General features: G+C 44.9%; 2 protein-coding genes across 2 annotated transcripts in view; one reads left to right on the forward strand and one right to left on the reverse strand.

Moving 5' to 3' along the window:
* The window catches only part of LOC105383365 (spectrin beta chain, non-erythrocytic 5), a 94,194-nt gene extending 87,336 nt beyond the window's left edge, over window positions 1-6,858 (forward strand). Inside the window, exons 77-86 of the mRNA XM_048629868.1 lie at window positions 61-177; window positions 299-416; window positions 1,028-1,194; window positions 1,502-1,716; window positions 1,920-2,044; window positions 2,333-2,399; window positions 2,593-2,681; window positions 3,327-3,620; window positions 5,277-5,364; window positions 5,660-6,858. Of these exons, the coding sequence (XP_048485825.1) occupies window positions 61-177; window positions 299-416; window positions 1,028-1,194; window positions 1,502-1,716; window positions 1,920-2,044; window positions 2,333-2,399; window positions 2,593-2,681; window positions 3,327-3,620; window positions 5,277-5,364; window positions 5,660-5,777 (1,398 nt within the window). The 3' untranslated portion in view covers window positions 5,778-6,858. The remainder of the gene's footprint in view (window positions 1-60; window positions 178-298; window positions 417-1,027; window positions 1,195-1,501; window positions 1,717-1,919; window positions 2,045-2,332; window positions 2,400-2,592; window positions 2,682-3,326; window positions 3,621-5,276; window positions 5,365-5,659) is intronic.
* A 180-nt stretch (window positions 6,859-7,038) lies between these two features.
* Window positions 7,039-22,590, reverse strand: LOC105395287 (nuclear pore complex protein Nup133). Its single transcript, XM_048629867.1, has 24 exons — window positions 22,403-22,590; window positions 22,210-22,322; window positions 21,733-21,911; window positions 21,268-21,463; window positions 20,960-21,075; window positions 20,307-20,496; window positions 15,010-15,132; window positions 14,662-14,799; window positions 14,123-14,258; window positions 13,734-13,818; window positions 13,314-13,409; window positions 12,859-12,968; window positions 12,366-12,517; window positions 12,018-12,139; window positions 11,514-11,696; window positions 11,084-11,235; window positions 10,664-10,824; window positions 10,289-10,422; window positions 9,931-10,107; window positions 9,704-9,781; window positions 9,371-9,562; window positions 8,781-8,888; window positions 7,889-8,024; window positions 7,039-7,453 (listed from the first exon to the last, which is right to left on the reverse strand). The coding sequence occupies exons 1-24, from the start codon at window positions 22,510-22,512 to the stop codon at window positions 7,278-7,280; spliced, it is 3,363 nt and encodes a 1,120-aa protein (XP_048485824.1). The 5' UTR covers window positions 22,513-22,590; the 3' UTR covers window positions 7,039-7,277.
* Between the last annotated feature and the right edge of the window lie 841 nt (window positions 22,591-23,431).

Raw genomic sequence — 23,431 nt, forward strand, 5'->3', positions numbered from 1 at the left:
TGACTGTGTTTTTGTGTGTAATTGAGTCCTGTAAAGTAATAAATATCTTGTTGTACACAGGCGGAGAGCCCGGCGGTGCCGCCCCCGGCCCCAGTGGAGGCGCCGGCCGCGGACAGCGAGGCGGCTCAGAAGGCCGACGCGCTGCCCAGCGCCGTCAAGCGCGCCGAGAGCATGCAGGTAACTACATGCATTGTTAATTACGTATCAACATCACATTTTTATACTGGCAAACTAAGTGGTTTGTATGATCACAGCTGTCGCCTAAATCTTATATCCTATGTCCTTAACTCGTGTGCAGGTGTCGTCGACGAAGACGCCGAAGCGCACGCCGTCGTTCACGACGCGGCGCCGCACGCAGAGCTTCCGCCGCCACCGCCACGCCGACGTGGCCGACCTGCCGCCCGTCGAGATCGAAGGTAAACTGGAAAAATATTCAACCATAAGCTAGCCTTCTTATATCAATTTAAATTGAGTCGCAATCTTCATCATCAGTCCTTAATAATCCCCTGCTGGACTTATGCATCTCCCAAGGAGCGCCAACTGTGTTGTCGCCCTTCCTCCTGCAGGCACTACCTACTCCTATTGTCTACATTATATACCTACTCGCATATCCGTGGTCTCCACACCGGTTATCGGTTCTTCGGATGTGACCGATCCATAGCGACTTCAGTTTTCAGATTAAGGCTAAGCATCGCTATACAGCGGGGTAACGCGGCCAGCGTCTTGGGTACCCTACCCGACAGTGGCAGCGATCTGGCCAGCATTTTCTTTTTAGTTTAATTTTAATTTTATATTAGTTATTTAGATGGTATTGTGTACATAGAAATATAAAGTTTAAATGAGAAATAAAATAATTTTTCAAATCTTGTTTTCAGATTAGAGCTATGTTTTATGACATGTCGCTTAATCTCTGATGCTGTTCTGAATTTCTAATATATCCTAGACTTCTGAGGTAGTCTGGAGTCTAGAATAGCTCCTTCCATCGCCGCAAAGCGACTGGTAATAATGTGTTCCTCCTGTGTGTCAGGGTTCCTGGAGCGCAAGCAGGAGGCGGGGTGCGGCGGCAAGCGCGCGGCGGTGCGCTCGTGGCGGCAGTACTACTGCGTGCTGTGCGGACAGCTGCTGTGCTTCTTCCGCGACGAGGACGACTTCCACCAGGCCAAGGCCGCCGCGCCGCCCGTCGCCATCGCCAACGTATGTACACTCTCACTTACGACTACGACGGCACTAGTTACAATTATGTTCACTATTCTAGCTATAGAGGAGCAAGACGAGAGTTTATCGTGGATTAGCAAAGATTAGCGTCAAACGCTGACTGTGCCAGGCGTACATGAGTAACAGGTCACTGGAAGGCACTTCTTTCATCCACACCGTTTTACCATTGAAAGGAGGGTACAGTTTAATTAAACATCTAGCGTACATTTAGATTCCTTCGAGATTTTTCCATAAATTGTGTGAAGACGATATGATTGAGTAATGTTTATGTGTATTGTGTGTGCAGGCGCGCTGCGAGCCGGCCACGGACTACACGAAGCGCGGCGCGGTGCTGCGCGTGCGGCTGGCGGACGGCGCGGAGTTCCTGCTAGCGTGCCCCTCGCAGCCGCTCATGCAGGAGTGGGTCAACAAGCTGGCCTTCCACGCGCGCCTGCCGCCGCCGCTGCAGCTCACGCCCTACGCGCCCGACCCCGCCGCCGACCTGCGCCGCCGCCTGCACGAGTACGTACACAACAAATAACTAATACTGTCGGTGTATTTTGTTCGCTGACCCATTGGTCTAACCACTAACCTAACCTAACACCGATTCAGTTTAATAGGTCTTAGGGGACCCTCATGATACCTGGAATAAAGGCCTTTTTTTAATCTATCCTCAACGTCGGTTATACAAAAATGTTACATATAGTTAACTGTTGTGGTTGCAGAAACGCGTCGTCGTCGTCGTCTGAGTCGCCGACGCCGGAGCCGGCGCGGCGCGCGCGCACGCAGGCCGAGATCCTGCAGGAGCACCGCAGCAGCCAGCAGCGCGCCCTGCCCGACAGGATCGTCGGTACGTACCAATACCTACAGTACATACACGCACATGCAGTACTTACCGCCATATCTTATAAATTCCATAACGAAAATGCGGACTAACTCTAATTAGATTTCACCACAAACATTTCGAAACCACGCCATGCTGGTGCGCGCTATGCCGCTTGTTCTCTAATCTACTGTTACAGCAAGGGCGATGCGCTCGGAATCCTCTCATAACAAATGCTGGAAATGTAAATGCATATCCGAGTAAACTAGTGTTTATTCTTCTTGTTTGTACTAATTTTCTTTTTATCCGTTTCAGAATCAACGGTGCTACCGTCCCTACCGCCACGACAAACGTCAGAAGAGGCGACTGAAGTCCAACTCAGGTAACAATCATCTCTGCATGTCTACACGTAATGTACAATCCCACATTCAGCAGATTAAGTAACTGTAGAATTGATTCCTTGGTTAACACTGATGATAGTTTCGTGACTTCAATATATGCTATTTGATAATTACACCTATCAGAATGTTATGATACATTACGCAAATTCTTATTGAGCTTTCATTTTTGTGCAGAAATTCAGAGCAGCAGCCGTCGTGGGGGCGCTCGCGGTTCTCCAACGGACGCGACATCAACACCGAGTTCATCCAGTCGCAGCGATCAGGTACCTCCCGCGCACTGCTGGCGCTTCAGGACTCGAGCCACACTGTACCGGGCCTGAACACAAAACTGCGATGACACGCAACGCCAAAACACGGCCCTCATACTTGCAGATGCCCCGTAGGCAGAGAACGTAGCCAGCGTGGTGCGAGCTAGCATCGCAGTTTTGTGTACGAGCCTAAAAATATATAAGATGGTACTGGGTTCTGTAACTCATAGTTCTGTAACATGTATTGTACTTATATGCATAAGGTTAGGTACGCATTGTGTCGTCCAAATGCAATTTGTTTTGTAACTTGTGATAGTCCTATTTTTAAGACTAAATATAAATTGATACATCACATTAATTAAACTCCTACATTTTACAAAAAACTACTTAACATTTCTGATCTACAGGACTCATTTTAACTTATAATATTTTCATGTAAGAAAGCACAGTGTGATACGAATATAGTTTAGTGGCCATTGGAATAGACCAACTGCCATCGGTTCCTTGGACTGCTTATCTGGCTGAACAGACCCTCACCGTATGAAGTTATTGATTTTTATGATTGGCCATTTGATGTTTCATAGATTTGTCTCGTTCTTCAGTGCTATTTACATGAAAATATCTAACAAAACACAACTCTAACCCGTAACATTTTATAAGCGGACGGAGCACCCCCGCTCCCGTCCACCGGTCCGCCGTCCGTGCCCGAGCGAGGCCCGAAGTTGCCCGAGCGCGGGCCGAGTGTGCCCGAGCGTGGGCCGAGCGTGCCCGAGCGCAACAACACAGAGAAGCAGTCGGTGACGGCGCTGGTGAGCCGCTACCAGCAGCAGCAGCAGCAGCAGCAGCGCGTGGACAACAACAACGCGCGCCACACGTGGAGCGAGCGCGAGAGACAGAACAACAACTGGCAGAACGTGGAGACCACCTCGCACTTCTACACCGCCAGCGAGATCGGTCAGTCGCCGCGCCGCCGCCGGCTCTGTGCATCTGTGAAGTCACGACTCCATGTACTGAGCCAAAATGAGCGAGGAACCTTGTTGGTGACCTGAGGGGATGCATACCTTTGAAACGGAGACTGACACAGTTTAAAACTTCACAGACGCATAGATCCGAGATTCTTAGCTACTGCTGCCTTGAATAATGGCAAATACATACAGTTTTTATAAGAGTAGATCGCTTGCTCTCGCTTTGTATTAGAAGGAGTTCTTTTCGCAGGGAGTTATCTAAGTACTTATCTCTATTATGAACGAATCTATTGGTGTATTCTAAGATTTATGTATTATATCTTAAGGTAGATTTATGTAGTTTTTCTTTTTTAGATCTCGTGTGCTGCTTACGAATACTAACAATTTGTGTAAATAATTTACCAAGCTTACTGAATTGAACAACTTATTCTGCATCATTTCCCTCAATTTAGTATCTTTGTATGTTAGTTTCTAAACAAGATATTATATTTTAGTCCTATGTAGTATTTATTGGGAATATATTATAACTAACATAAGTTTGAAATATTTACCATATACCTACCTACAGACTCGAGAACTTTGTGATTGAGAAGAAGGTTAAGTTCGAATCCTCGGTAATGGTTTTACTGTTTTATTGTTTCTCCACCCTGTATTTTCTTCTCTACATTCAATCCAATACCTGCGGCCGCTACGAGGGTTCGTTAGCGACGTCAATAAACTGGTTTTGGCGAATGGCGATATAGTGACATTTATCTACGTCGTTAGCGAACTCGTGTAGCGGCCGCTGTTCCTATTTAAGTACCGTATGAGATACTTTATGCGCACGCGTCCAGGATCCAGCCACCTGCTGTACGTGCTGCATCGAGTGCAGTGTACGTTTGTTTATCTCTATGTATAAATATGTGTTTATAATGTGTACGTTTCACTGTCGCTTTGCTTTACTTTGTGACGCTTTAGTTGTATTTATTTATGCATTTTTTTAAGTAGACTATCTAAATAGACAATCGCTTTACTTCAACCGGTTACTTAAACAGTGAAGCGATTAGTCTGTAGTTGTTATTTATATTTATGAGTGGATCATCTTTTGTTACTATTCCTTGTAGTTAGCCACTAACACACCATACTTCTGATACACAGATATGTTTTAAAGCTTTTTTAATCTATTCTCTAGTAGATTATTTACTGGTGAGGTTCATAGTTTTTTATTGAAGTATTTTTTATGTGTGTTTTTTTTAATTTGCTCTTTACGGTGCGTGGCATTAGTGAACAAGGCAATACTTGTTGGGCCTTATTATTCTACCCAATATTTTGTTACTTAGTTGCCTTGGCGTTTATTGGTGAGCTTTGTTTAACGCCAAGCTTCTAAACTCCCGCCATCGATATTCCACTGGGCTTGAGTGTGAGTTTTGTACCATTCGGGAAGCAGCGAATAAACGTGAATTTTGTATGGCGGTAAGTAGCTGCACTAGCTCCGCGCCATTAAATTTTGCGTTATGTTTCACTGCTCGATCGGTAATAATGTAAAACCTACACAATATAAGGGCCTTGAACAATTTACGATGCCTGAAACTAGATGAGAGTCTTGATTACTAATGCTGCACAGCTACAACACCATAATAACATGGTATGTGATTTGTGTCCGCAGCGTACGGCGGCAGCGGCGGCGGCGCGCGGCCCGCGTCCGTGGCCGGCAGCGGCGGCTCGCCCGCGCTCGACAACCGACCCGCCTCCAGGTCAGTTGCACCGCTCCTTCACACATAGTACACCTAGCTCACTGTAGTACACCTATATACGACGTAAGGGTTCGCACAGCCTGTAGAAACGATCGCTTCACTCCTGTAGGCTACATATACTTTGCGGTTGCTGACGTTTCTGTTGTCTGGAGTGGGCGACCACAGGCCTCATCGGATTCATACCCACGATGGGCGCGGTCTGGCCTGCGATACATGAGGCTGTAGGAAAGGGCCGTCTGCGATATTGAAATAGTGAAGAGTATATAAAATGATATGTAAATATTTGTTTTTGCAGATCGTCGGGTGAGTCGGAGCTGTCGCTGGGCGGCCACCCCAAGGAGAAGAAGGACAAGAAGGGCGTGTTCGGCGGACTGTTCAGTCGCAAGAAGCGGCCGCAGAGCCACCTCAACTGAGCACCGCCGCGGCGCCACCGCACCAGCCACACTGCATTATGCAGCTCAGGTTGAACAGGCTTCACCTTGGGCGGTATGCTACTGGTGCAAGTCAACCGACATAGCATTGTAGTTAGGCAAAGTTTACAGTACTTATAGAACTGCAGGATATTGGGGAGTATCAAATCAATTACTTTGTATTTGAAAATAGATGATTAAATAATAATATGTACGTCATTCAGCACGGATGCTGTAACCGCGGAACGTAAACTAAACGTATTATAGTGACAATATAAACAGCATTCTGAATGCAAATAATGTGCCTTGACCCTGTTACTCGTTTATTTCCATACTATTTAGGTATGTTCTAGTTATATTTGACTGCATGCATATTATATTTGATAGTATTTTTACTAGTATATTGTTATATACATTCCCTTAATCATGGAGATTCGTCACAAAACATTGGTTTATAATTAGTAAATAGAATGGGTCCAATACCTAGCAACATAAAAAGACGTTTTGGGGACCAATGAGTTATTGAAAATCATGTGTTTTTCTAGTTATATAGAATTAGTACTTTCGTATTAAATTTTACATAAGAAATTGAATGTTTAGAACGACAGAATCATAATAGCGTTTCAGTATAAATGCATAATCAAATTGTTTTAGCTATTATTTGGAATATCTTGTTTATATTTTAGCGTAGCATTTTACATTTTTACTAGTTAATCTTTTATCATTGTATCTCGCCGTATATTTATAGTTGTTGAAGTAGTAAGTATAACATCGGAGGCGCCCCGTGTCCTGTTGACGCCCCCGTGAAGTATCCCCCCTCCCCCCTCACCTCCGATAGAACTAACTCGTTGATTTTTACAAGTTTATACATTTGTTGTTTGATTGAGCTCGCGATGTTATATTTATTCTCGACAGTGTTGTCTACAAATTCATTAATTTAAAGTAATATAACCCGCCACCTTATCCTATTTTTTTAAATGTTCAGCAGACTTGTGTATTTACATTCTTGTGTAGTTTTAAGTATGTTATTGTAGAGTAACTCTTGACTATTGATTCATTGAATACATTATTTTGTGTAATAATATTTGGCGTATTTATTTACCTTTTTGGGTAAGATGGATGTAGCGTTATAATGTAGAATATCAGTGGTAGCATCATACCCATTCGTGGTTTTTTTATGCATGATGAAAATGCCTAGTTGGATGTTATGGGTTACGTAATCAATAATAAATAATTCATAATTTTTAAAGAAATCATACTAAGGTTTTTCGTTTCAAAATTTATATTAAAAAAATATTAACATAACCTTAAAGAGTAATAATTAAAATACAGTTCTTATCAGTCTAAAACACCAGCATTACAATACAAACTACAGCTTCACAATAAGTATGTAACAGATTATTGATTTCATCAATTAACCACAGGTATCCAAGTCTGTATCACATTTAAGTTAACTTGCGAAACTCCGTGGTGTTACACATCACAAGTCACTTCACTAGAGTGTCAGGCCTCGATCATCATCTGCTCGGGCGTGGCGGCGGCGGCGGGGGCGCGCGCGTCGAGGCACTCGTAGCCGTACTTGATGAGGTAGTGCGTGCGCGGGTCGCCCACCAGCTCGGCCAGCTCCGGCGCCGTCAGGATGTCCTCCAGCGGCGGCAGCACCAGCTCCAGGTCGCCGCCTGCACACACACACAATGTCGTTATACAATGACACACAACAGAAACAATGCACGGTATAACCGAGAACCAAGATTTTTAACTTTTTTCGCATAAATATGGATGCATATTTATGCGAAAAGTTATGAGGTGTAGTTAGACTTATTTCAACTGTTCCTTATTTAAGTCCAGCGTCCCCTGGGCAGTCAACAAATGAGGACAAGCACAACGGTGACGAACCACCAGTAGTAGTTGGCACCGACAGACTAAGAAGTCTTTTTGGGGCTAGCAGATAGAATATTCTTGCACACCACTGGTCCAAGGTGTTCCGACCGATAACGTGCTAGGGACACAGGGTCTCAGCATTCAGCAACACAATGTAGTGTAGCTTTAACAAAGGTCACGGCCACTCTAATGAGCCCGGTATAGCCGGTAAGAGGCAGTGAGGTGGTAGTTACCCATGACGTGCACGAGGTCGATGAGCTTGAAGAACAGGCGGTCCTGCAGCGCGTCGCGCTCGCCCCCCGCGCCCGCCCCCGCCCCCGCCGCCGCCGCGCCCGCCCAGTCGTCGTGCCGGATGCACGCGCACCACACCTGCACACACAATGCACTTGTATGTTGGTAGGTATACAGAAAAATAAATTAAGTAGGTATCTTGCATAGTGAACCTGAGTAAGTAGTTATGTCGTTTTGGTAATATTTATGTAGTGTAGGATAGGAAATATAACGGTAATATAACGAGTACACTAGGTAATTGTAGTGACCAGCAGCAACTTTCATTTGTATTTTGTCTTTTATTTAGGCGTATAAGTAGGTATTAAGTATGTCAAAAGAGGATTATTTGTCCGTCCCAACAGAAAGTAGAATAATGAGGTGTAGTCTGTAGCATGCATGGATAAGGGTGCTTTTCCACCAGAGATGTGCTATGCTACGATGCTATGGATGCGTTTGATATCCACCAATCATAATTATTGGTGCACATAGCTTAGCACTGGTGGAAACGGATTCAACTAAGATATGTTTTTTGTATGGAATGATGCGTGCTATGGATGTGTGCTATGGATGCGTGCTATGGATATGTGCTATGGACCATCGCGAGTGGTGTAGCTATGGCGCCGCCGCCCCCGTCGTTTCCCTACTATCGATACATAGCATAGCTCGAGATGCGCATCTTTCTCGCACAGCTACTTTGCGGCGGCGCATCTTCGTAGCGCATCTTCCTCGCACAGCTACCTAGCGTAGTATTGGTGGAAACGGTCACATATTTTCGTAGCGTAGATATCACATCTTCGCAGCATAGCTGCATAGCACATCTCTGGTGGAAAAGCACCCTAAGGTAGGTGCTTGTACCCGCAGGCGCAGGTCGTCGCGCAGCTCGGGGTCGCGCACGCTCTCCGCCAGGTCCAGCGCCTTCTTGTAGTCGTACTCCGTGAGCCCGCCGCCGCACTGCACGTACATCTGCAAACAACGAACACTCTGTAGTATAGCTAGCACAGGGCGCAAGACACAAGACGTGACAAGCGACGCGACGCGTTCTCTCACATCGCACGACCTCTAGAGCGAGCGCGATGGAAAACTAGCCACGTCTTGTTTTGCGCCTCGTGCTACTAACTCGTTACCTAATGCAAACGGATTATTCACTTACTATTCCGTTTTATGGTAAAAGCTTTTATAAAGCGGTTGAAACACGGTATACTCTGATATGAGAGAGAACTCTGCTGTGTAAATGAACGGTCATACTTTGTATTGGCTCCGGTTAGCATCACGCAAATTGTATAAGACATATTTTATGGCAGGGGTTCATTAGCTGCCTACGTTCGTCGCTGTATCAATATTAGGACACCATAGTAGACATTTCACAGAATTTGAAACGAAAACACTATTTAGTAAATATGTGTGAGGAACTAAATGAAAACTAATGCATAGATGTAACAGTGTACCTGCACGAGTTCGTCGGGCGCGTGCACGCGCGCGTCGGCGGCGTCGAGGCCGTGGTGCAGGCGCAGCGCGCGCGGCAGCGCGGCGTGCTGCTCGCCCAGCGCCAGCCGCGCCTCCACGCGCCGCCGCAGCGCGCCCCCGCCCGCCTCCTCGTCGCCCGCCAGCGCGCACAGCTTGGCCAGCGACGCCATCGTCTGGAATGTCACAAGGTCACTCACATTTTTTATGTAGTGGCGGCAAAAATTTTAGCACATAAAAATTATAAACTGTCTAAATCGTTCGACTATAACTGGTAGTTCTGTAATTAAAACTGTCAATATTGGTAGTGATCTCACCGTCATCCTGTTGACGGACTCGGTCTCCTCGTCCGCCATGGCCGCCAGCGCCGCCGCCGCCGCCGCGTGCTCGCGCACCTACACACACAGAATATAATTGACTTTAATGGCTACAGATTGTCTTATACATGGCATAAGAGGTAATAAAATGACAATCTAAAACAATCGTTAGATTGGGAAACAAACTACATGAATTGTCAGAAACACCTTCAGTGTTTATTAGTTACCTCCAGCTGCTGCAGCGCGAGCAGCGGCTTGCGTCCGGGCGCAGCGCGCAGCCAGGCCGCGGCGCGCGCCGCCCCCGCGCCCTCCCCCGCGCCTGCCCCCGCCAGCTGCCGCACCAGCAGCGCCGCGTGCCGCCCGCCGCGCGACGCCAGCCACGCGTACGCCGCCTCGGGGAGACCCTGCAGTAACACAACACTCATTTATTCATTTCAGGGTTTTGGGCATATTTTTAATATATAGCAATCATTAGGCAAGTGTATGCTGGGACGCAGAGCAGTACAGGCAGACTCTAACAGCATAGGGCTAGCCTTAATGTTGGTAGTAATGCAGAAGTGAATGAGACGTGGTCGTGGCTTGTACCTGGTCCTGGTACTTGTGCATGTAGTCCCGCAGGCGGCCCAGCTGGCCGCGCTGCACGCACGCCTGGATCAGCAGCTCGAACTCGCCGAACTTCTCCGCCAGCGCCAGCGCGCGCTCCGTCTCGCCCGCGCTCACTGCAATGGGGAGGAGAAGTTAACGCTAATTACAGATCTAATAAAATTGGTTGCTTAAGTCGCCCTTTTGCTGCCCACGACTGTGATGCCAAAGTTTCAGTTGGTTTTTTCGCCGTTTGGTTTTCTTCACAAGTTAGTCGTTGTACTAATTTGAGTACTCATACGGAGCTCTTATTGTAGTATTTACGATTGAAGGACTTTCGGTTTGCCAAATTTTATAGATCTTAAAATAAGTACTAACTGAATGGCAGGATGAGGTCTCTGCGCAGCGCCTCGTAGAGGTGGTCGGTGGCGGCGCGGCGCAGCGCGGCCGCGTCCAGCAGCACCAGCTCCGCCAGCCGCGCCGCGCCCTCCGCCGCCGCCGCCGCCGCGCCCGCGCCCGCCCCCGCGCCGCTGCCGTCACTGCAACACGCAATCAATCATTACACATTATACTTGATTTTAGCTTAAGTAAAAATATCACGAATACGTGTCATGCAAGATGCTACATTAGGTTTGATTTCCTTCTAAGTGGTTCAACCAATTTAAATTTCAGGTTTGCATTAAATTTACAATGCTGATCACCGAAGGACCCGCAAAGGTAAGATTTCAAGAGTAGATGCTTCTTTTCGGCACTAAATACTCCAGTGTACAGATGGTTAAGTAGGTAAGTAATCATTACCTGAGGCTGCGCTGCACGAGGCTCACGGCGGCGCGGTGCAGCGCGCGCTGCTCGGGGTCGAGCCCCGACGCGCCCGCCGCCGCCGCCGCCGCCGCCACGCCCAGCCGCGCGCCCCACGCCGCGCGCGCGCGCTGCACCGCCGCCAGCGCCGACTGCGGGAGACAATATACAGGTATACCGTACAATAAAAGTGGAAAGTAATGGAGAAATTAATGGAATGTTATTGAATTTTTCATAGATACGTTGCCACAGCAATAGTCTGCTGGTCCGCCAGAGCGGTGCGAGGCAGCGGCACGAGGCAGCAGCGTGGTGTGTCAGGTTTTGTACCTGGCAAACCACGCCAGCCAAGCGAATTAAGAGATCCGCTGACTTTCCCGGCTCTGGTAAACTGACGGCATAGTCTGGTATCTGGTAGACAGAGAGCACTCACATTGAAGATGTTGACGATGTCGGCGGCGGGCGCGGGGTCGAGCAGGTCCCGCAGCGCCAGCAGCAGGCGCGGCGCGCGCGACACGCGGCGGAACACGGCGGCGCGCGCCGGCAGCACGCCCGCCGCTACCGCCGCCACCACCTCTTCTTCCTCCTCCGCCTGTGTCTCCGCGCTGCTCATCACCTGCGGATGTAAGTATTGCTGTAGGGTTTTACAATTTTCAGATCCTTAGATGCCGTGTTCGATGCATTCTTATTATTCATCTTATTTATTTCCATTGCGCTTACGGTGAAGAAAACATCGTGATTATCGTGAATAAATCTAGGAGAGATTTGTGAATACCAAAACTAAAGCGAAAAGCCAGGTCGTGCTCGTGCTGCACATGATCTCTAAAGACCCTCCGGGGATTATAGTCGTCAGCATAATTTCACAGTGCAGATTATTAAATAAAATTATCTCTAGCATAACATAACTTTTTGCATGAAAGGTGAGCAGTGGTTGTACCTTGTTGACGGCGCGGTCCAGCAGCGGCGAGGGCGGCAGCGCCAGCAGCGCGGCGGCCAGCGCCAGGCGGCAGCACAGCACCAGCAGCGCCGCCGCCGTCTCCGCCGCCTCCCCGCTCGCCTCTGTAAGCACCAAAATCTCATATAATTAAGCGAACAAATCAATATTTGACAGGGTGGTGGTTCGTAGTCAACGAGGCTAACCTAACCGAACTACTGACACTACAGTGGTGATGACATCTGGTGGGGGAAAAAGGCTGAATGTTACGGCGGGAATTTTTTTTATAAGTATGAAATCTTGCAATTTTCCCTACCGGTTGGGTTGGGCTGCCGTATTAAAAAATGGTACCTTGTTCAGGCGGCGGCAGCAGTCCGGCGCGCTGCGCGAAGGCGAGCAGCAGCGCCAGCGCGCGCTGCTTGTCGCGCACCTGCGCCGCCTCCTGCAGCGCGGACGAGCTGCCCAGCGGCACGCGCCCCGAGCTGCGCGCGCGCTGCTTCCATCTGCACCGGTAAGTACTTGTCGGTCATGTATACAATAGTATAGAAGTACATCATTGAGGTGTCACACACGGATACATTCAGCTCACTAAGTACTGCAAATATTTGGCAGTTTCATAAGGATGTCGGACAGAGCTGAACATTCTGTTTTAGGGTGAAACTGACTCACTGAAAATTTACACAGTATTTAGTCTATTGAAGGCGGAGGTTTGTTCGAAATTCTCGAGTAATTACTACTAGGGCGTACCGCTGGCGTCGTGGATGCGGTCATAATGTGTCACTGATATATTTACTGTTTAGAGTAGGTAAATCAATATGTAGGTAGGTAGTGTGGTTGGTGTGACCTGGGGTCTCCGTTGGGCACGTCGTCCAGGATCTCGGCCGCCACCGCCACCAGCGTGCGCTGCAGCGCCTCCGCGCGCGCCGCGCCGCCGCCGCCGCCGCCACTCAGCTCCTGTCACACACAATCAATAATACTATGTAGGGACGTCTTAGACACGGAGAAAATTAGAAGAAATTATACAAAACGAACATTATTACATGTGAAATTATTTTTGATCCTTTACTAAATAGTACACACTCTCGGTGATGTTACAAAAAAAGTATGATTTATGCAGTGAATTTCATACTTTGGTGGGCTTGCACAAAATATTTATTTAAACGTATTTAAATCTATTGCTGTCTTTCTCTGACACTATACTGTCAAAGCAAGCAAGCAATAGAAAATGTTTGGTTCAAGTTACCCTAAAAGAATAAGTGAATGAAATGGGAAGTGTAGTTTCGGTGTGTCGGCACGCACCTGCACGATGGCCATGGCGGCGTGGTGGTCGCGGCGCAGGTGGAACAGGAAGGCGGACTTCAGCTTGCCGCGCGCGTCCGTCGACGTGGCGCTCACCTGCACGCACACAACAACATAAACATTACACAGGACAGGACAGGCTCAGCATATTTGCTCATAATATATGTAACAAGACAGGGTAGACTCAGCATGCGCTGCCTTGCTCATACCTGTATGTAGTTTTGATAGATACTAACTGCGTTTGTAGATAAAAATTAAACCTTGTTTAATGGGTGTTTCAATCAAAATATGACACATTTATAAGGCGTTTGTCATAAATTTTTTGATGAATGATTTTTGATGTCCTGATGTTTTTAAAAGTTATTTAATCATGATCCACAGTGTACGTTTGAATGTTAGTATAGATGAGTAGTGACTGACCTCGTGCGGGTCGATCTCGTAGAGCGAGAGGTTCCCCTCGTACATGTCGGCGCCCGGCGAGCCCGGCGCGCTGTCGCACATCGACCTGCCACCGGGTGAAACATAGCATTAGGATTTTAAGTCCTTTGACATTTTGAAGACCATAACAAACAAACTTTTGGTTGAATCGTCTCATTGTAGTTTATAAGATTATAGGTATTTTTTGTACTGCTGGTGGACTCTAAAATATGCATTTAACTATTTAACATCACTCCTGCGTCACTCTTACTACATGGTGGATTAGTATATTCAAGGCGACGACGCAACACACTAAGCGGAGCAAGCTTAAATCACAGGATACTGAAATTTGACTTAGCAAGTGTTATTAGGTAGTGTATGTGTGTACTGACTCGTCGGGCGGCTGCAGCGCGTGGCGCATGCGCAGCACGCCGTGGCGCGCGGACAGCAGCAGCGCGCCGCGCGCCGCCAGCAGCCGGTCGCCCTCCGCCGCCAGCTCCACCGCGTCCTGCTGCTCCGGCGACGACGCTGCCCACCAACACATTACATTATATAACCACATGCTGAGTAGAAAACCTTTTGGTAACTAGAAAAAGGCTTTTTTGAAAAAGAAAGGGTTAGACGAAAAAACGTACTATTACCGTAAAAACCAATAACGTCAATAACTTTTTTTTAACTGCAGTGTTTTAAAGTGTAGTTATGATATTGTATTCTGATTATGGAAACTGTCGTTTGAGTGACACATGTTTACATCATAATATAATAATACATGTTACTAATAGATTTTATAGATTTTAGTAGTAGGGTAGTAGAATTTAACAGCACACAAGGAAATGGGCCAAGCTGGGGATTTCTAGGACAAATGTCTCTGAGCTGGCTCAAGATCGTAGAGAGGCGGAGATAGGGATTAAGAAGAGCAGTGGGCACTCACAGTAGACGTTGACGAGGCGCGTGGGCGTGTAGAGCGCGTGCGAGCGCTCGGCCAGCAGCAGGCGCGGCGGCGCGTCGGGCTCCGGGCCCGCGCCGCGCCACCACCAGCACCGCGCCACCGCGCCGCCCACCACCGTCGCTGCACACACAGATTATCATCATTATTTTCTTGCCAGATACCTTACTTTCCAGGCTATATGTATACTTGGCTCAAAAATCAAGTTTATTATTTATTATCGCATTATAAATCATAAAAATTAGTATGTAATCAAATTTTGTCTATTCCGGAAAAAAAAAACAAGAATAATGAAAGTTTTCAGTTGAGCATGAGTAATATGAGTATACGTACCGAGCACGTATCTGACGGTGGGCTCGCGGTGCGGCGGCAGCGCGGCCAGCAGCGCCAGCAGCGCGCCGTCCGCCCGCGCCGCCAGCTCCAGCGCCACCAGCTCCACGCCCGCGCCGCCGCCGCCTGCAACCAAACACCGACCATATAGGAAACAGATCGTTATAGATCAACACAGGCTAATTCATTATTTCATCACACGTAATTTGTTTTTGAATCAGACATATCATATTATCCATATTGTTTATAAAAGATACTCAACATGCATAAGTCCTTCCCCCCGGACCTCCTAAGTGAGCTAACGTACAGCCAATTCACGCGCAAATATTTATTTAATAATTAATTACTAAAATTGCAAAAATAATAGTTGAGAAATAATAGGAGTGCATAAAGTGTGTGGAGGTGACAGCAAGTCAAGTCAAGCCCCGCCCACTAGTGAACCTGTCAGTGACGTCGAATCTCAGTCTCGCTCACAAGTACCAGGATCGCATAAACCTGCAAGAAGCAAGTGCCATTGAAGAACGTGTACGCTAAATTGGCAGAGTAGAATAACAGCCGGATAGCCCTGCTCGTTAAGACCTCAGCCTCACTGTTCGTTCCGAAACATACGGCACTGGTTCAAATCACTACCGAGACAATTATTCTTTTTCTATTTTTACTCGAACAAAGGAGACACTGGTTCAAACCACGATCGCAACAATTTTTCTTTTTTGTTTTTTTCTTGAACGAAGGAGACTGGCTCAAACGACGACCGAGTTATCCTGTTCTTGCATTCTGCTAATCTGATTAAAAGGCATGATGGAGCGTTCACCACCAAGAACTCTATCCGAATCAGATCTTCCTGCATCTACTCGAATTGCCCCTATCGTAACACAACGGGACAAACGCAGGAAGCTATCTGGCAATGATCATGACGACCTTACAGCGTTTAAAATGGAAATGAAGGAATTGTTCCAATCCTTTTCCGACATCCAAAATAAAAGATTGGACTCACTGGAAAAACTTATATCAGATGTTAAAAAGTCCACTAGCTCCATTTCCAAGACCAATTTGGAGATAGAACAAAGTGTTAACTTCGTATCAGACCAAATAAAAACAGTGGAGGAAAAAATCACTAAATTAGAAGAAGAACGCAAGTCCATCTCCTGTCAACTATTCTCGATGGAAGAAAAATGTGAAGAGATTGAGAGAAACTGTACAAAAACCTGCATCGAAATTCGGAATGTGCCAAAGCCCAAATTTGAATCAAAGGAAAATCTTTTTCAATCGGCCGCTAAACTATGCAACTTAATTGATGTGCCCCTACAAAACGGTGACATTCGTGATGTCTATCGCATTCCGAATAAAAATGATAAAGCAATCGGGACATTAATAATTGAATCATCCAACACACTTACAAAGAAAAGAATTATTGTCGCAACCAAGGATTACAATAAGAAAAATCGCTCTACCCAACTTTCATCCATGGATATCGGAATTGAGGGTCCAGCTTTTCCGATATTCGTATCCGAACATCTAACGCCAAAAGGAAGAAGATTACATTTCCTCGCTAGGGATTTTGCTAAAAGCGAAAGCTACGCTTACTGTTGGACAGCAAACGGACGAGTGTATCTCCGCAAGAGCGAAGGAGCCCCCCATATTCTTCTAAAGAATGAATCACAACTTAATGATCTGAAGAAAATGTGACTCTTAGTGCACTTATCTTACCTTCTTACACTTCTTAGCATAAGACCTCTTATATACCCGATTAGTATAAAACCTAACCATATTAATTATATAATAAGCAAGCATCATCACTCACCACCCAACTTGTACTCCAGAAACCAAAAGTTACGATATAAGAAAGCCACACAAGCATCACTTAATATTGAAATAACGATAGTTAAGTATTGCAGATACATACGTATAACATATAAAAAACACTATATCTTATTTTGCATACACAGCACTCGGCCTGTGTGTCATGATAATTACATTGGTTTCATCGTTCTTTTACGTCGTACAAATGGCTAGTCAGAATGTAATTGATGATATAGACAACACGCAATTGATAAACAATATTGTTGTAAGTGACCCAGGATGTTGCCTAAAAACCCTTGGTGATATTAACAATCAATATAGTATCGTAACCCAAAACATAAGAAGTATTAATAAGAATTTCGATACCTTCCTAGTTCTCCTCTCTAGGCTAAATTTTAAACCGGACTTAATTATTTTAACTGAATGTCGTCTAAGTGAATACTCACCAAATATTATATTAGACGGCTACATCTATCATTGCTCCAAAAATTACCTAAACCAAAATGACGGTATAGTTGTTTTTGCCAAATCTTCATTGTCTGTACAAATATCAGAACCACCATTCAAAGAGGCAAACTGCTTACTAATACATGTTGAGAACGTACTAACTATCGCTGCTCTATACAGATCTCCCTCTATTAACAACGTTGACATATTCTGTAGATCATTAGAAAAAATAATGCAGGAGTTAAGTACTGAGAATTGTGCCATCGTTGGAGATATAAACATAGATATTAAGCAAGATACCTCTGACACCCGTGCAAATGAATATCTAAATTCTGTGGCTTACTATGGTTTCATTCCTGGACACCAGTTCCCAACTCGTGGACCTAACTGTCTTGATCACGTTCTAATTAAATCTAAACTGGTAAGCCAAGTTATAGTCTGCAAAACGGATGTAACTGATCATGATACTGTGCTATTTGGGATACTGAAAACGCCTCATACCAACATTCAGAGCAAAACTAGAAAGTCCTATAAAATTGACTACCAGGAACTGTTAAAAGACCTAGAAGAAACTAGCTGGAACTCACTTTATGAACAACAAAGTTGTTCTTCTGCCTTTACAGAATTCATTAATACTATGACCACCAAAATAAATAGCCACAAAAAGCTTTGCATAAAAAGCAGCGCACAGGTTATTTATAAACAGTGGATATCGCCTGGGTTGCTCAAATGCATAAGAAAAAGGGATATTCTGCATACTAAAGCGAGAAAAAACAAAAATGACTTGCAAATACAACAACGCTATAAAAACTATCGCAACTACTGTAACAATCTAGTGCAAAATCTTAAAAATGAATACGAACGTAACCTCCTGACAGAAGCTCAAGGTGACACAAAAAAGACGTGGGATGCAGTAAAAAAAGTTTGTGACCTAAAAGCCAGTAAATCACATAGTGAAGATATCCTAAAAATGCATGAAAACCCCAGTGAATCGCTCAATATTGTGAATAACTTTTTTACCACTGTGGGAGACACTCTTGCTACTAAAATACTATCGAATACCAACACCACTGAAACAAAATTGGCAAATAGTTTAAAAATTCAAAATTTTATGCCACCATTAAATTCCTTCTTTTTGTCTCCTACTGATCCTAAGGAGATTTCTAAAACAATAATTAACTTAAAACCTAGTTCTTCTTCTGGTCATGATGAAATCAGTAATAATATACTAAAAAAATGTCAAAATGTTCTAGCAGCTCCACTCGCATACCTATGCAACTTGAGCATGTCCGAAGGAATAGTACCTGATACTCTAAAGGTAGCCAACGTTTGTCCTATCTTCAAAGTCGGTGACACTCTAGACGCTTCTAACTACAGGCCAATATCTCTGTTAAGTACAGTCTCTAAAGTACTGGAAAAGATCACAAACGTTAGATTACTCAGGTATCTAGAAAAAGAACGCCTACTTTCCGAAAACCAATACGGATTCAGAGCTAAAAAGTCGACTGAGGATGCGGTTGTGGGTCTTGTTGACTACGTAACTCAGAAGATGGATATAGGGTCACGCTGCATTGGGGTCTTTTTAGACCTCGCAAAGGCCTTTGATACCGTATCTCGTCCAATCTTACTGAAAAAAATGGAGTTACTAGGAATAAGAGGCGTCGCATTAAAATGGTTCCAATCCTATCTAACTAATCGAAGGCAGCGTGTGAAGGTGGAGGACAGTCACGGTAACACTCAATTAAGTACGTACAAGGAAGTAGCATTTGGTGTTCCGCAGGGTAGTGTTCTGGGGCCAACACTCTTCCTTATTTATATAAATGATCTGTGCTCATTAGACATTCCACAATCCAAAATTTTCACTTTTGCCGATGATACCGCCGTTGTCTTTCATTCTAAAGACTGGAAATCACTTGAAAAAACTACGGAAACAGGGCTGGCAAAAGTTTCATGTTGGCTACAGGACAACCTACTAACTTTAAACACGGGGAAAACAAAATACGTTACTTTTGCAATAACAAAAAGGACAAAACCTGATTTTCCTCTACAAATTAAAATTCACTCTTGCCATAATCCTGTACAAAAGTGTAACTGCTGCACTCTGGAAGAAACAACTAGTATAAAATACCTGGGGATTTTTATTGATGAGCACCTACGCTGGACAAAACAGATAGAGTGTCTATGTAGTCGGGTTAGAAAACTTCTGTACATTTTTAAACGACTATCCTATATAGCCAGCTCTGAAATAATAAAAATGACTTATTATGCGCTATGTCACTCAGTCTTACAGTACGGTATCACAGCCTGGGGCTCTACTACAAAAACAAATTTAATATCCTTAGAACGCGCTCAACGTGCAATTCTAAAAGTAGCTTTTCGTAAACCCTACCGTTATCCAACAGACGATCTATACAAAACATGCAAAGTTTTGCGTGTAAGACAAATATTTATCATGTCCACTGCACTTAGATTTCATAAAAATGCCAAATCCTTAGTAGCAATTAGCACAAGATCGCAAAGATTGATGAAATGGAACGTCCCCCTCACTAAAACCAAACTTGGACAGCGGTCTTTTAAATTCCTCGGTCCCTTTCTATATACAGTGCTTAACAAAAACATTAACATCATAAACACTACAAAATACACTTGTAAAAAAACCATCACTAACTGGATATCAACGCTTAACTATGATCAAACCGAAAATCTGCTTATACCTAAATCCTAAGTTGTGCTGATGCTTGATTGTTTTGCTGCTTACTAACACTCTGTTTTTTTTTTAATGTACATACATTAATTACCGATAAGTACTTAATACTCTCACATGATGTGTACACAATTACAGTTTTTTTTCTTTATTTTTAGAACCACGGAAGAGACTAGTCACCACGACACAGGGAATCCTAGTGTGGTGACTAGAGTAATAGCTAAGCTAAAGATAAAACAACTAGTTTTAAAACCCTTACATAAGCTTATATTGTATACTGTTTTGATGCAAATAAATTATTCTTATTCTTATTCTTATTCTTATAATACAATAACAGTAAAAGCTGTACCTGGCATTTTCATGACTGCGTCGGCCACATCGATTTCCGTGAGCTTGTCCTGCCACAGCTGCAGCACGCCGCTGTGCGTGAGCAGCGCCACGCAGCCCGCGCCCGCCCCCGCACCGCCCGCCCCCGCCCCGCCCTCGCCGCCCTCCGACAGGATGGGGCCCGGCGACACCAGCGCCACGTTCACCAGCTTCTGCAATGTGGGTTGGATGGTGCATTACATCTTTAGTGTGATATATAAATAAAACATGTATACTATAGTGACGGGCAGTGAAAAAGATCCAATTTTTTCAAATATTTATTTAAAATTTGCACCAAATATTGCCGTTTTTTGTTGGCCATATCCTGATGCTCTGTTAAATGTAATTCAATGTTGCAGAAGGCGTTATTAAGCTAGCCTTTTCCGTTTAGGAGTAATTTGTTGCTTTTCTCAGTGGAACCTTTTCATTGCCCGTGAGTGTATAAGAAATAAGAATTAATCTACTTGCAAGGATTGATGACTATTTATTAGTGGTTTGAGCATGTTTTTAATTAGGGCTAACATATAAAAATTAAACTTCTAGGAACCATTATGTTCATTTAGATAGGTTTATGTTGTGAAAAACAAAAGCACTTATGTTGTAGGTTTAAGAGAGGTAAGTAATGTAAGTTGTTACAGTGTCGGCGTGTTGCGGCATGGAGCCGAAGAACAGTAGCGAGACGCGGCGGCCGAGCCCGCCCAGCCAGCCCGAGGGCGGGCGCAGCGTGCGGCACGCCACCCCCGCGCGCCCGTCTGCAAACAACACACACATCATCAATATGTCAGCACCATAAATAAATATCGCATGCTTGAGAATCAGGTAAGATACATAGTATTACTGCAATCCTCGACAAAGCCATTCTTTGGTCATCTCCTTAAATTCACTCAATATTCTCACAGCCTTGTAGAGCAGTGTAGCCTGATGGTGTAATGTTGAACACTAACCAACATTCTGCAGCGTGAGCAGCACGGCAGTACAAGTGGTGGTGGCCAGCACCAGCTGGTCGGCCTGCGGCTCCGTGAGGCGGTCACACTCCTGCCCCTGCAGCTCGCAGGATGTGTCCACGCATGAGCCGGGTGCTGCCACAGATGCCCAGTAGCGGACTGTGCCCTCTGGGGACACACCAATGCAGGATGGCATCTGGGAAAGTGAGTGGAAATGTGGTTTGAGTATGTGTTTTAAATGACAAGCTAGAGGAATTTCTGATATTTTCTAAAATATTTGAGTACCTTGGTCTTAAAAATATAGAAGTAACTGAACATACATCCCTACATTTGCCTGCTAAAGTTTTATCAACCTCATACTAGAATAAGTAACCCCCACTCTCAGCGAAGAGCAAGGTGCAGTAACAATAACCGTACATACAAGTAAGCTTCAAAATCAACAAGTATATATAGGTTAATAATAACCTGAGCACCATCCTCATAGAACAACACAACAAGGTCAGCCTTGTGCGCAAGGTCGGTCTGCGGCAGCTGCAGCTCCCAGGCGGCGGGTGCGTCGTCGCGCTGCCACGCCAACACGCGGCGCCCGCGCACCACCACGCACCACCCACACTCGTACAGCCGCGCCGACACCGCTCCAGATGCTGTAAGTTACACTCTTTGTTAACTATACTAGATAGATAGATAAAGTATTTGTTTCACTTACATAAGAAAGTCTTAAAAGGCTTCCAGACTATGATATTGAAGAGCTACGCTGGTAAATACTTATCAAAGCAAGGCTCTAGTATTCCTGCAGTTAAATTGTTTTAGAAAGTACGGTACTTCCATACATTTTTACTGGAGTGGAAAAAATTTAGGATTATAATTTACTTACTTACAAGCATCTTTTTACGTTGTATGCACATTTAAGGCACAAGATAATACAAATTTCCTCTCTCTTACCAAATGTAAGTGCTTCAGTGACCATCACAGGCAAGGGTGTTCCATATGTTTCTATGATAGTCAATGGAGTTTTGTAAATTATCTCGCCCGTTTGTGGTCCCTGCGTATATTTACTGCAAAGAAAAATAAGTGTGGTTAAAGCTGATACAAATATTTACTTTTTAAATGTACTATTGATAGGTTATGTTGCAACCTTTGGTTTTTCTTTGCCGACGAAGGGCCACTAGGCCTTCGTCCCGCTATTGATTGTCTAACACGGGGAGAAAATGGGCTTTTAATGCCACTAGTGTTTGAAAAATCCATGATGATTTAAAAGTATTTTATAATATTTAAACTCTATTTAAAATAGCGGCCACCGGTTTATTTACGTTGTGGTTGGTCTGAGGATTATGCGATTGACAATATGCGCCACAGACTACTAACATAATGCGACACAGAACACAGCGTTTGAAAGTTCTTCGGAATAATTATTTAGAAAAATTATTGTACAGAAAGTTGTGTTCCTGCCCAACTTGGCTATTCGTATTCCTGTATTTTGGACCGGACCGTATCTCGAACGTAGAAATTCGACGCAGGACAAAGGTTGAAGACGTTGGGAGACGGATCACAAAGCTGAAATGGAGATGGACAGGGCATCTGGCAAGGCGGGAAGACGGCAGATGGACCAAGGCAGTGACATTAGGAGAGTAACTGGACCAAACTGGATTGTAGCACATACATGCTACACACAGGACCGTGGGACCTGCATGGCATAACATGGAGGAGGCCAATACCCTATACCCTGCAGTGGGTTGACATAGGCTGATGATGATGATGATGTGCGTTTGATCACAAAATAATAACCAGGCTTGGTGATAAAAGCGCTAAATGATGCATGAAAACATACGCGTGTCCTAAATGGAAAGGGAGGATTCTTCGCCCATGGCCCATTAGGGTCAATTTATACTAGTACAGAGTCGAAGCGTCTATTCAATACTGAACATTACGAATACAACATTAACTCCACAGCATAACGCACACATTGCTACTGAGATTTTTAAAAGTCGCGCGCATTCTTCGCGATTCGCGCGTCTACGCGTGACCAACGCAACCAACCGTGCGGCTTTGCTTTAGTTTTGCGTTACCGCTAGGTACTTACCTCTGTTATTATTCTGTGCCTCTAGTAGAATTTCTATAAAAAATAGGTGCACTGCATCCGCAGCATACCAAATAGTGCAAATAG

Source organism: Plutella xylostella, chromosome 24, assembly GCF_932276165.1.
Source record: "Plutella xylostella chromosome 24, ilPluXylo3.1, whole genome shotgun sequence".
In the NCBI taxonomy this organism is placed as follows: Eukaryota; Metazoa; Arthropoda; class Insecta; order Lepidoptera; family Plutellidae; genus Plutella; species Plutella xylostella.

Bases quoted from the DNA above. Each gene is read 5' to 3' on its own strand.
- LOC105395287 (XM_048629867.1), bottom strand. From the start codon at position 22,512: ATGGATTTTTCAAACACTAGTGGCATTAAAAGCCCATTTTCTCCCCGT. The intron at 13,410-13,733 runs GTCAGTCACTAC...GTGTGCGTGCAG, and splicing joins ACGAGATCGACCCGCACGAG to GTGAGCGCCACGTCGACGGA. The intron at 11,236-11,513 runs GTGAGTGCTCTC...TGTCTCCCGCAG, and splicing joins ACATCGTCAACATCTTCAAT to TCGGCGCTGGCGGCGGTGCA.